General features: G+C 39.5%; 1 protein-coding gene across 1 annotated transcript in view; it reads right to left on the bottom strand.

Moving 5' to 3' along the window:
* The window catches only part of TANC2 (tetratricopeptide repeat, ankyrin repeat and coiled-coil containing 2), a 251137-nt gene that overhangs the window by 42505 nt on the left and 194313 nt on the right, over positions 1–14319 (bottom strand). The window contains exon 15 of the mRNA XM_081110818.1: positions 389–497. Within this exon, the coding sequence (XP_080966944.1) occupies positions 389–497 (109 nt within the window). The remainder of the gene's footprint in view (positions 1–388; positions 498–14319) is intronic.

Genomic DNA, 14319 nt, shown 5'->3' with positions numbered 1-14319 from the left:
AAAAAGATGTCTAAGAAAATTGAAAGAGTGCTCTCAGTGATTTTTTTTAGATATTGTGAAAATCTGCAACTAACTGCTACAACATGACTGTCCTCAGGAGATTGTAGGTCATATATTGAATATACATCTATATGCTTCTCAGCTGAATGATAATACACGTACATTTCCTGGAAAGCCTAGCAGTCCGCTAAGCTGGGAGATGACAAATGAGGTTTTCTTTCCAAATGCCTAGGGAGGAACAGCCATACTTTTCAGGACATGGACTGGCTTTGCAACAAAATAATTTCAGAAAGCAAGGACTTTACTGAAATAACAGTAGCTTTAAAAATACTGTTAAGGAAAGCCTGCTGGAGATGGAAAGAAAAAAGCCTCCAACTTCTCTAGTTACCTTAAAAATGTGTGCTTTGAGGATGTGATGTCCCAGTTCAATAGTCTGCTGTCGGTTTAGTTTTCCCTCTTGGCGGGAAAACCAGAAGGCAAGTAATGTGTGACCACTCCTGCAAAGAAAAAGAGACTCATTTTAGAAATTCTGCTTTGGGTGGAGGATTGTTCAGGTCTAGCCAAACCTCCAAGATTCTGTCTCATTCAACCAATTTCTTAGGGAAGGACAACTGCAACTGGGCAAAGAATAAGTATTGAAAGGTTCCTAGCTTTTACCAGTCCTTTACCCAAATCACACGTGTGAATATCACAAAATGTCATTTCTAGTTAGCTTACACCCATCCCACACACAGATGGCATAAAAAGATTTTCATTTTTATTTTTTGTCTCTGTCAACTCCTTTATTTCACCCATGCTTTAAATGTCAGTGTTCCTCAGGGTCTCATTTTCGGTCCTGGTCTGTCCTCTGAATTAGCTCTTCCATCCTCAGGGCCTTCACCACCACCTGCATCCTGTATCCTTTTCTCTAGTTAGACTTCTCAGCCTTAGGTCAGTATACATCCAACTGTCTATTGGATTTCTGCACCTGGAGGTCCCAGAGTATCTCAAATTCAAACTAGATTAACAACCTCTTCCCCAAGTGAAGTATTCTCTGGTCAGCAGCTATCTTCCCTTTCCTTCCAGTAGAGGAAAAGGAATAGTTTTTCTTTGGAACTACCATTATATATACTTTATATGTCTTATACAGTATCTACCACACTTCCACATACCCTTTCCTCTACTAGACTACAGGTTTCCTGATGGCATCCATTCCTCCCTATCTCCTTATTAACAGATTCCCACTCTGTTATGAAAGAGAAAACCCCTTTTCTGCCTCTGCATGTTGTGTTATCTGCTTCTGTAGCCCAGAACTATTGTGGCCCTCTTGTAATCATGTGGCAGCTACCCTAAGACAAAGCCAAAAGAAGAATTAAGCTAAGAGAATTGCAGAAATATAGCACCTGAGCCCTGACTGTACAGCATTAGGAGCTGCCCTAATTTTGGATTTCTTGTTATATAAAGTATCTAAAAATTAATTATTTAATCCATTTGAGTTAGAATTTTCTATTTCTTCTAGCTCAAAGCATCCTAATGAAATACTCCTTAAATTGTGAATGTATGTATGAATAGGTATGGGTGTATGCATGTGTATATATTGAGGCTTATGTGTGTGTGTTTCTGTTTACATTTATGACAGAAATTCTGAGTGATTTATATTCTTCAAAGCACCTAGCATCACATCCTATCTAATAAAGAGGGAATATGCTAATTGACCCTCATGCTGTCACAAAGATGGCAGCACCCACAGCCAATAAGGAGGGAATATGCTAATTGCTGTCCCACCCTCAAACTATGGTCGTGCCCACAGCCAATAAGGAGAGAATATGCTAATTGACTGCTATGCCCTCAAAGATGGCGGTGCCCACAGCCACAAGATGGCGGCACCCAGTCCCCTCAGCCCCGCTGGGGTGGCAGGCACGTGGCAAGGCTGGGCCTGCCCCTAGGTGGGCCCGGCTGCTCCGCGTGCCTGCCTCCGGAGTTCCCCAGTCCCCGTAGGCCCCCCAGTTGCCGAGGGCCGGCCCGAGGCGCAGGCAAGCCTCGGATATCGGCTGCCCAGCCACCCTGGGCTGCCCGAGGTTCAGGTAACCAGGGCTGGCTGAGGCTTGCGCTGCCGGCAGTGGCAGCAGCAGAGGTGTGATGGGGCATCACCTTCCCCTGATCACCGGGTCACCTCCTGCCCCTGAGGGCTCCCAGACTGTGAGAGGAAGCAGGCTGGGCTAAGGGACACCCCCTCCACTGCATGAATTTTCATGCACCGGGCCTCTAGTATTGCATATAAAAATTTCCCATAAATTTTTTTGAAAGCAAAAGAAAACTGGGCATTAAAGAAAGGACACTCGATCACCTTTGGGATGTGCCTTCTTGCCACACTGGCTCTAGCTCTGTGGACACAAAATTCTGTGGAACTGTATTACTTTAAGTAACTCTCTACTCCCCACCAGGTTAGTGGCCAGCAGAGTCCTAATGCCACTGGTAACACAATTCTTCTATTCCTTTCATTTGAAGTGTCATAGAAAAGGGAAATGAACCCAATTTCAATTTCAAATCCAGTGAATTAATCCAACAGAAGGAAAAAGTAGCAAGTGAATTTTTGTTGGTAACACTTCTTTGAGAGGAAGCCCAGATGTCTACTGGATGATATTCCCTCACACTGAACACTGTCTACTCTGCCAGGTTTAACATTTAAGATATCTCACACTGAAGTTTAAAACAAACATGGTCTTTATTTCTTGGTTTTTGTTTTGTTAAGTTTCAGTAAAGAACAGGGGGTGGGAGAGTTCCCATCTTACAGGAGTCATCTCATGGAGATTTCATTCTAATAAGATTAAAAAATAATTTTACCATGAAGCTCTAATCTTGAGCTTCATAGAATTTCCGAATTCTAGTGGTTGTCTGATTGGATAAGGTGAACCACAATGGCAGGGAAGTTATTTGAGAGAATATCTCAGACAAGGATAGCCTTCATGGAACCATCAGTAGCCTCACTGATGTAAGAATTATTACTTTAAATAACTCATCCCTAGCTGTACATAGTGACTAGAACTCCTGAATACAGGCCTCTGATCCCCCACCTATGCCTGAAGCATTCTAATGAAAATCCAGGCTTATCAGAATTAAGGGGGAAAAAGTTCATATTTGACAAGAAAATGAAATTTCAGTTAGACACAAAATTGACTTTGCCCTAGTGCAGGGGTCCTCAAACTACGGCCCGCGGGCCACATGCAAATACAAATATTGTATTTGTTCCCATTTTGTTTTTTTACTTCAAAATAAGATATGTGCAGTGTGCATAGGAATTTGTTCACAGTTTTTTTTTAAACTATAGTCCGGCCCTCCAACAGTCTGAGGGGCAATGAATTGGCCCCCTGTTTAAAAAGTTTGAGGACCCCTGCCCTAGTGCCTTCATTTTACTACCATAACTAAGAAATCCTGGTAAGACATTTGCATTTCACCTAATAGAGCTTGCTTTGTTGTTGCTCATCAGGCACACAGGAGAAACAACAAGCAATATAGGCCAAGAGAAAGATGAAGGAGACAATGTAATTCTTTTTTTTTTTTTTTTTTTAGATATAAGCAAATTACATTACTCATAAGAGAATGACTCTGATCAGTTCATTGAACTCAAAGCTTACGGTGTTCAGGACACAAAGGGTAAAAGCAATTTACAATATATGCTGGCATTTCCATGTGTGCCTTACTGTTCTGATAAAATATGGTGCCACTGGCTAACCTATGGTCCGAATGTGCTACACGACATCTGTCTATATTTATTTGTATTTTTCTTAACAGTTTCTTACTCCTGAACTCCCTTCCTTTTGACTTCTAGTCTTACTATTCTCTAAGATCACCAGCAGCCTCTTAATTAGTTTTCTTTTAGCCTGTGATTTTGTTTCTATTTTCTCCCTCTAGCCCAGGGGTGGGCAAACTTTTTGACTAGAGGGCCACAATGGGTTCTTAAACTGGACCGGAGGGCCGGAACAAAAGCATGGATGGAGTGTTTGTGTGAACTAATATAAATTCAAAGTAAACATCATTACATAAAAGGGTACGGTCTTTTTTTTTTTTTTTTTTTTTTTTAGTTTTATTCATTTCAAAGGCTGGATCCGGCCTGTGGCTGTAGTTTGCCCACGGCTGCTCTAGCCTTAGGTCAGAGTTGAAGATTCTTCCCAGCATTGTCCCTGGTCCCCTGTCCTGGATATATACAGTGCTCTGACAAAAGGCAGAGAGGGAGTATCCAGAATAGTAGAGGGTAGATCCTATCTCCATTCTCATTTTTAGCTCCTCCATATGGGTTACTGGAGACAAGTGATACTCACCCTTGGACAACTGTGGATTACAACAAGGCAGTGAGGAGCTACACTTGCATGACAACCCTATTTCCCTAGACCTTGAAAGGTGACAGTTATGAGGTCTCTTAGAAGAAAAAAACTTTTTCTAAAGCAAGAATCACCCTCCTTCCACCACCGCACATTTAACAGTTTGGAAGTTGAATAACTTGTTTTACAAAACATATAATGACACTGTTTGTTTTTCTAATAGATTTTCACTTAGCCACCCCAGGGAGATAGCAGGCCTTAAAGTTTCTATTTGTAGCACTGAAACATGCTAACAGACGGAATCAAACATTTCTAGCATGGATGTTTTCTCCATTGTTCTAGTCGTAGTGACTAATGTGTAGTCACACAGATTTCATTAGCTCCTGGAATGACAAACTTGATATACAACACTTTGGTGTTTCAGAGAAATAACACCGAAGTGTTCTGATATTCCTCTGTGTGGTGCTCAGATGTAATAAAGTGATATAGTCATAGCCAGCTGGCAAAGAACTGCTTGCAATCTAAAGCCTATCTTATTTATCTCATAATTTGGACTGAAATAATGTTTGCTGCTGTAAAATGTCTGTTATAGAGGTAAATGTGGAGAATTACTTAGGGAGACCCAATGCGACCAGCATTATGGGGCAGAGATAGGTAGCTGCCTACAAAAGATTTGTGCTCCTTAGCACGGTCAAGAGCTGTGGTGAAGTGGCTACTTTGCCAGGGACCTTGTATTCACATTCAAGAGGGTAATGTGACTGAGTTCTGGCTAATGGAATACAGGCAGAAATTACATTCATTGCTTCAGACCTGGCCCAGAAAAATCTCCTTTGACTTCCATAACCTTACTGTTTCTTGTTTCTCCTTCTAACTCTAATATTACCCTTGTAAATTATTATTTGGTTCATCACTTTATTTTAGTATTAAATATATTCTGTTATCATACTTCTAAACTTCCTGCTTTATACTCTTAAGTGATCTTATTTAGTCCTATGGCTTCTACTGTCAGTTATTCACTGATAACTCCAAAATCCATAATTCTGTGTCTGAGTTTTCCCTTTTTCTATTTTTCAAAGTCACATGTTTAAATATATTTGTGCATCTTCTCTTGGCGGTAATTCATTATAAACATGTCCAACATAGAACTCACCTTCTCCCCATAGCCTATTCTTTCTCCTGCTGTTGCTCATGCTAGGATCCCTCCTCCATTCAGAATGCTCTGTCCATCAGTAGCTTAACTATGCTACACTGTTCAGGGTTAAGTGTTGAAGTCACTTTTTTTTTTTTAAATATATTTTATTGATTTTTCACAGAGAGGAAGGGAGAGAGATAGAGAGTTAGAAACATCGATGAGAGAGAAACATCGATCAGCTGCCTCCTGCACATCTCCCACTGGGGATGTGCCTGAAACCCAGGTACATGCCCTTGACCGGAATCGAACCTGGGACCCTTCAGTCCACAGGCCGATGCTCCATCCACTGAGCCAAACAGGTTTCGGCTGAAGTCACTTTTGATCCCTCCACCCTCACCTTCTACACACTCACACACACCAAGTGCTGTTGAGTATCTCCAAAATGTCTCTCCCATGCATACCTGGGTCTCTGTTCTTACATTACAGGTCATGGCATTTCTCACCTAGACAAATAGGGCCACATACCACTTGTCAGAGCTATTTTTCACATCATCAGAGTTATCTGATCATTGTCTCCTCCGCCTCAAAATTAGAGATTCCTTATTATCTACAGAATAAAACCTTAAGGTCTTAAATATGGTTTTCAAGGCTTTTTTTCCCTAGCCACATTCCTATCAATCTTTCAGACCATCAGAATTTCTTTTAATTCCCCAAAGGCACTTTGTATCTCACACTTGCACTATTGCCCTATTGTTGGTTGCTATGTGCCTGACCTCCCTTTAAAGGGCAAGGCTTTAATGCTGGGGATGTCTTATTCACTTAAGTTTCTCTAGAGTATAGCACAGTCCTTGTTGTAGAAGAGAAGTTCAACAAATGTTTCATGAATGAATAAATGCTAAGCAGATGGGTTCCAGGAAGAGCAACACGAGGACTTCGAGGTCCACTTTCCAATTCACTATCCAACTCAGCCTTGAATTTGTGGGCATCTCTGTTGCCATTGTTCAACTGTGAAATGAGTGTGACTATGACTCAAATATTGAGAATAGATTGACAATCCTGCTCGTTTTCACCTCTTACTTAAAAAATTCTGCCTGCACTTAAACTTTGGTGATTGCTGCCTTACAGTCTGCTTGCTGCTATCAATTCTCAGCAAGTAACACCCACACTTCTTTCCTTCCACTTCAGCTCATCAGTTAGAAACTGCTTTGGTATGTCCTTCTCATGGATCCTAAATATAAAATACATTTCTGGGTAGCCTGTCTTACTGTTTCTTATTCAATGTGGAAATTAAAGAGCCTGATGAACTTTATGTAGCAGACTAAGTAAAGTGTGCCCAAGATCTACCTTTGTAGAAATGAGCAGAACAGCATTATTCTTTTTTTTTAAAAAATATATTTTATTGATTTTTTACAGAGAGGAAGGGAGAGAGATAGAGAGTTAGAAACATCGATGAGAGAGAAACATCGATCAGCTGCCTCCTGCACATCTCCCACTGGGAATATGCCTGCAACCCAGGCACATGCCCTTGACCGGAATCAAACCTGGGACCCTTCAGTCCGCAGGCCGACGCTCTATCCACTGAGCCAAACCGGTTTCGGCAGCATTATTCTTTTTAAACATAGACTTTGGGGAGATTTACTGCTTTCTCCCACTTTGCCTGAGTTTCTGATTGCCCTTTGGTTCATTAATGCACCACTGGCCTTAGGAAAACGGATGCCTCTCCTCTGACAATGGAGTCTTTAAGCAGTTGGCAGGGCTTCACAAAGCAGAAGAGCTATGACTTCACCAAACTGTCACTGTTTGAAACATCAGCAGTAGGCACAGGATTTATGTCGCTCTTACTCCATGTTCCTTAGCTCTTTGTTTATACCACTAGTACAGGGCTCTGCCTTGAATTATAGTTATAAACGTGTCTGTTAAAACCACTAAGCTGCAAGTCCTGGTAGACAGATCTATCTTATTCATATTTGTATCCCCTTCAGTGCTTAACACAGAACCCTGACTATATTACACAATAAATGTTCACTGAATGCTTATTGAAATGCCTGTCTTCGCTTATTCCTGACACATGGTCACAGAGTGAACAAAAGACACTGTCTTTTGAACTGTGAGAAGAGTTTCTCAAATATTTTCAGTTGCAAGCTTAGTATTAGTACCACTCACCATTCTTTTGTTCACTAACTCATTATTAAAAAAGTATTTTACTGAGTGCTCACTGTGTGCCAGGCACTCTATTAATCATCAGGAACACCAAGGTGAGCATGATAGAAAACGTTCTTGTTCTCACTTGAGCTCACTGACATTCTAGAGGGGAGAGTAAACAAGAAAGGAGTATTCACATACAGTAAGTTAATACTAGATTGGGATAAGTGTAGAAAGTAAAAAGGTTGCTATGATAAAGAAAACCAGGAGAAACTTAGATATGGTGACAAGCGGAAGTCTCTCTGAAGAGGTGGCATTAAGCCGAGATCTGAAGGAGGCATGAGATCTTGCCATGTGATGAGCCAGGGAAAGTGAGCTCCAGGTGGAGGGAATTGTTAAGAGCAAAGGCCTAGAGGTGGGAAGGAGTTCAGCAAGTTCAAGGAACTGGCAGATGACTGGTTATGACCAGGAAATTGTATATAAACTAGCTCAATTTAGAGAGGTAGGCAGAAGCTATCTTTGTAATACAGGGCTTTGAAAAATCTGTCTTTAATTTTATTATAATCACAACAAAAAACCATTGAAGGATTTCAGGAAGAGGTTACATGGTCTGATTTGCATTTTTAAAAATCACTTTGGCTTCTGGTGAAATGGATTGAAGGGGAGACCAATTAGGAGGCTAAAATAGTTCACGTGAGAGCCTAGGGTGTGGTAAGTCAGTGGTTCTCAACCTTGGCTGCACATCAGAATCACCTGGGAATCTTTTTAAAATCCTGATTTCTGGGCCTCATCCTCCGGAAATTCTGTTTCTTTGTTATGGGGTGGGGCCACAACATTAGTAACCAAGAAACAGAATTTCCGGAGGATGAGGCCCAGAAATCAGGATTTTAAAAAGATTCCCAGGTGATTCTAATGTGCAGCCAAGGTTGAGAATCACTGTGGTAAGTAGAGATGGAAGTAAGTGGATACTTAAAAGTAAAATTTGGGTGGTAGCACCAACTAGATATGCTACAGTGAATACATGTCACAGCCATGGGTTCTTATGGTAGAGAGAATAGAATACTATTAGAGTTGATTTTACCAAATCTGGAGATCTATCTGCTTTTAAAAGTCTGTAGAGACAGCAGAGTAAGTTGCTCTACTCACAAAAAAGACAGTGTGCTGTCATATCCCATTAAGCTGGCGATACTCCTTCTGATTACTGTGCCATTAATCTTAGTTTGACAATCTAGGAAAGCCTGTGGGGTTCCCATCTTTTCATTCAGCCAGTGTTGCTTCAGAGACTCATTAACAGGACAAATTAGCCTCTATTTCTTAACTTTCAGTACAGAAGCCCCCTCTTATACAGGGTTTTTACTTTTCCTGGTTTTAGTTATCTGTGGTCAACCATTCTGAAAATATTAAATGGAAAATTTCAGAAATAAATAATTCATAAGTTTAAATTGCATGCTGTTCTGAGTAGCATGATGAAATCTCATGCCCTCTAGCTCTATCCTGCCCAACAAGTAAGTAATTCCATGGTCCACAGTATCTATACTGTGTACATTACCTGCTTGTTAGTCACTTAGTAGCCATATTGGTTATCACACACACAAAAATACACACTCTCTCTCACATAATTTTTATTGTATATTGCTATAATTGTTCTATTTTATTATTGTTGTTGTTAATCTCTTACTTTGCCTAATTTATAAGTTAGATTTTATTATAGGTGTGTATGTATAGGAAAAAAACATAGTTTGTATAGGGTTTGGTTACTATTCAGTTTCAAGCATCCATTAGGGGTCTTGGAACATATCCCACATGGATAAGGGGGTTGGGTGCTACTGTACCAAAAATTTCCCTTAACCACCTGCTCTACTTCTCCCCATTTTCAGATTTTTAGGTGAAGTTGTTTTAACCAGTATTTGCTATAAACACACACACACACACACACACACACACACACACACACGGTGGGGCAAAAGTAGGTTTATAGTTGTTTGTATGGAAAATAATACAATAAATAAATAATTATACAAGAATAAACTCTGGGTTTCACATACCCACAATTTTAAGCCTACTTTTGTCCCACCTTGTATACATATATAACTATATCCATATCCACTTAATTTAAATATATTTTTAAACATACAAGCACTATCACTTTCTTGTAGCAAAAATCAACCAATATAGGAGAGTACAAGTTCTTTCTGTGTTTTTATCAGTTCACTCTCTTACATGCCTGCCAAGTCTTAAAATGATGTTCTTTCTCCATCTTATAAGCAGGATTATTTCTCTATATACTTATTAATTAGCTAACTTCACATGAGTTTCTTTGATAATAAGAATAAATAATTCTCAGTTTTAAATGTGTTGGAGAAGAATTCTGATAACCAACTTTTTCCAAATTTAATTTTGGGTTTGAAAAAGGAAAAAAAGTGTTATTGCTGCCCATCTTCAAAGATATGAGAGTTTTAAAGGTGGGAACATTTGCCTATTTGACTAATAGATGTAGGTCCCATGAGAAAACTTTGTAAAGTAGAAGAACATTCGTGCATATATACATTAGATTTAATGTAATTTCCCCCTTGCATTATATCATAAAACCACAGCTATGGTCACTAGAGTAACACTTCAAATATGAGTCTCAAATTTACTCTTGATGCCAATAGGGAGTTAGAAACATAGATGATAAGAAAAAATATTTATTGCTAAATTAGACAAATCCCCAATAATATTACAGATTAATGAAATCTCTATTGGAAATCACACATCCAAATAATGACATGAGAACAGTGATTTCCCCTTAGTGGTAGGAAGAATTAGAAATGAAGCAGATCTAAATCCAGTACAGAGATCAGACAGTTAATATTTTCAGCAGCTAAGATCATCTACTAATGGTTAAGTGCTAGTAAGGGATGTTTGGTATACTTCCCTTCTCTTTGCTTTAACTCTTTCAAACCTTCTAAGGGTTGATTTAGTTCCTGGAGTTCTTTTTTTCTCCCCATGACCCATCACTTTGCTGAATTCTTTCCTAATGCTTTTAGAAAGCGGAACCCATGACCTAACTTGAGGGTTTGCGCTTCAGTTGGGGGAAGGTTAAATGTCATCTGGTCTGGAGGCTCGTGTTTGGATTAAAAAAACCAAACCAACAAAATCACCATAACCCTGCAATTCACCATTTTGTGGTCATTTCAGACCTACGCATTCTACAAAAAGCCAGACTGTCCAGGTCCTGGCACAGTGAATTTTCTTTTATAGGAAGACTGCCCTCTTTTTTCCTTAGATAAGCTTCTTCTTCTCTGACACTCTGCTTTATGGCATGCATCTGGAGCACCAGGTCTCCAATGTATAATTCACTGACTAACAGGGCCCAAATAATTGGAAAAAAATCTCAATAGACCACTTATTATATCAACTCTGTTCACAAAGAATCAAGTAAGTACTCAACTATCCTCATAGGTATAAACAGGATTTGTGTAGCCTTTTCCTTTTCTCACTCACCATAAAAGTTGTTTCTCTTAGTTTGAGGAAATCAGGACACCCCCAAATTAGGCTTCCAAATCACAATCTCAGGTTATAGCAGCTCAGTGCTCATTAAAAAATGTTCACAACAAGCTTTATGTGTTTTATTCAAACAGTTAAAAATAAGGCAACTGAGAATTAAAAAGAAAATAAAACAGCTGAGTCTTCTAATCTCTGTATTAAAATCTTACATATATATTCCCATTTATACATATATGTTGATCTGCAAGCTGTTCCTAGGGAAGGTGAGCCCAGATACTATGAAAATAGGGATAGTGAGAAAAGGAAACAGAAAAATAGAGTGGGGATTCATTCAGGGATAGCTTAAAGCTATGGAGAAATATTAAGCAGCACCACAAGGCTTTAAATTTTAAAACCTGTGGGTCGAGACCCTTTCACAGGGGTCGCCTAAGACCATCGGAAAACACATACATAATTACATATTGTTTTTGTGATTAATCACTATGCTTTAATTATGTTCAATTTGTAACAATGAAATTGGGGGTCACCGCAACATGAGGAACTGTATTAAAGGGTCGCGGCGTTAGGAAGGTTGAGAACCACTGCTTTAAAAACTAGATAGCACCACTAGGCTGGAGGTCCCAACTGTCTACTCTATCAGCCTAAAATTTCCCCTAGCAAATTCACTAATAGGTTAGGCATAAGGCTGGTGACTTCTCTCAAAAGCCTTACTTAAAATGCATAAGTTGCTTCAAATGGGTTTTCTACTTCCCTCTTATTAGCATAATAGCAGAGATTAGTTTATTAGATTAGTGAGTTAATCTGATATCTCAGTGCCTAAGGGAATAAAATTATAGGACAGATTAATTTCAGAGTATGACAGAGTATGACAGTGATGAATAGTGGGAAATAAAAAACAGAATAATGTGGCAAAGTCTCAGGTTTGTAAGGGATTCAAAGGGTATACTTTTATGTAGAAAGCAAATCCAAAATCTTACAAGTTTTGAATAAAAGATTTTTGAGTGCTACTTTACTTAGTTTGGTAAACACACATACACACATACAAATACCCTACATCTTGTTAACAAGCCAAGAAAAGACATCTTTAACTCATCTCTCTCTGTGACAGTTGTATGTCTATGCAACATTAGGTCATTTCTCTGGGGCATCAATTCTCTGCCCTGAGTGTGGAACAACAGAAAGTCTGATACTTAAAATGAAGAAAACTGTCTCAACTGCAACACTGACTTCTGCCTCTGCTATTTCCTCTTTCCAGCACCATCCTCAGATTACTGACTCTTCAGTTAGCAGAAGTAGCTCCCTGGGTGGCCTATTTCTGATGAAATCAACTACTTTTGGCTTCAGTAGAATATTCTTATCTGTGTCTAATGCCCTAATAAGGTCAACAAGTTCAGGGTGAACAAGTGAGTGCTGAAAGTCCAGGAAAATGGACTAGGAGACAGAGATGGTCCCTTGCTTCTGAAAGTTCTCCTTACACAGAGATATGTATGTTAGGCACTGGCCCATCTAGTGTAATTTTAGAGGCATCAAGTTGGTCTCCCCTAATCTACTGAGATACATTAGATGCTATAGAGAGAAACTGGAAAGAAGGTAGAGAACAGAGACAGAAATATGTACAGGACGTAGAAGCAGAAGGTCACAAAGACAAACCCTGTTTGGTGAGAGCCCTACCAATCAGACTTGCCTGAAATGGGAAGCAATTACAGCCAGTTTCTTTGAAATGCCACCTTGGGCTTTGCCAATAGCATTAAATTCTTAGTGAATTTCCATCTCATTGACCCAGAGGGCCTCAAACTCTGAGATCAATACTTTAGTAACAAAGCTGGTGCCAGACAGTGCTGGGTGGAAGACTGAATTCCAACTGAAATGAAATGTAAGGAAGCTTTTATGATAACTCTTGGTCCTACTATTTTATTCTCTGCCATTAAGTGATATATGATGATCCCTCAGCAGCCCTGAGTGTTATTCAATCACCAGGCAACAGACTACAGGTACACCTTGTTTTATTGTGTTTCATGTTATTGAGCTCCACCGATGCTGCATTGTTGTTGTTTTTTTTAACAAATTAAAGGAAAGACCCTTCACCAACAGAAAGATTATGTCTTGCTTTATTGTGGTGGTCTGAAACCGAGCCTGCAATATCTCCGAGGTGTGCCTATACACAGCAGTTAAAGTTAGAAGTGTTTGCAGTTAGAAGTGTTTGCTCTTCTTGTCTCAGTGTATCAGCCTGTTGCTGAAATGCTCCTAGTTAATAAACAATGTTGAGAAGATAAGACTGTAAAACCATGATATGGCCACATAAATACCACCTTTTCTCCTTTGGGAGCCCTTGAAGGTTTCATTTGTTGTAAGGACACTGCTAATTCTGTGGTAGTCTGGCTACTGTGAACCTCAGCTTTCAATCCTCTTTGAGATGTTTCAGAATGAAAGAGCAGATCAACTAGCAAAGTTTCTCTGGAAACTGGAAGGCCAGGGAGGGTTGGGGGGCAGGAGGGAGGGGGGTAAGAGATCAACCGAAGGACTTGTATGCATGCATATAAGCACAACAAATGGATAAGACACTGGGGGGTAGGGGAGGCCAGGGGATTGTCAAGGGCTGGGGGGGGGGGGGGAGGGGAAGGACACATATGTAATACCCTTTGTAATACTTTAAGCAATAAAACAATTAAAAAAAAGTGTTTATAAGTCAAAGAGACCAATTCTAGATTGGTCTCTTTTTCTTAAATATGTGGTTGCCAACTCTTATGTGTTAAGCATCAGTAGCAGTACTCAGCAGTACTCGTGGGGTTTATAATAAAATCCTCTTGGGAATATCATACAATTTCTGTTTGTTTGTTTAAATCTTGTGCCCCAAAATGCTAATAGTAGAAGACTGTTGCTACCTATCCAATTAATCATAGGATTGAGTTAAAGTGGACCTGAAGGATCCATTACTACAAAGAAAAGGAAGGAAAAAAGACATTTCCTAAACACTCTGTATGTACTATGTACTATTCTAGGCATTACTTACTACATCTCACTTAATTCTCAATAACTTTAGGAATTATTATCGCTTTTATGTAAATAAGAAAACTATATCCGAAACATGTAACTTTCCAAAGGTCACAGTTCCTAGAAGAGGTGAGATTTCTAAGCAGGTAATCTGACTCAAAAGTTCATGTTCTTTCCACTAGTTTGTTTCTTTAAGTTTCCCTTTGAGAGTAAATACCAGGAAATCTGCTGTCTGGCTTGATATCATCATCAGAGCCTGGAACTAAT

Source organism: Myotis nattereri, assembly GCF_964212035.1.
Source record: "Myotis nattereri genome assembly, chromosome: 16".
NCBI classification, from domain to species: domain Eukaryota; kingdom Metazoa; phylum Chordata; class Mammalia; order Chiroptera; family Vespertilionidae; genus Myotis; species Myotis nattereri.
This window is presented reverse-complemented; position numbering and strand designations above follow the sequence as displayed.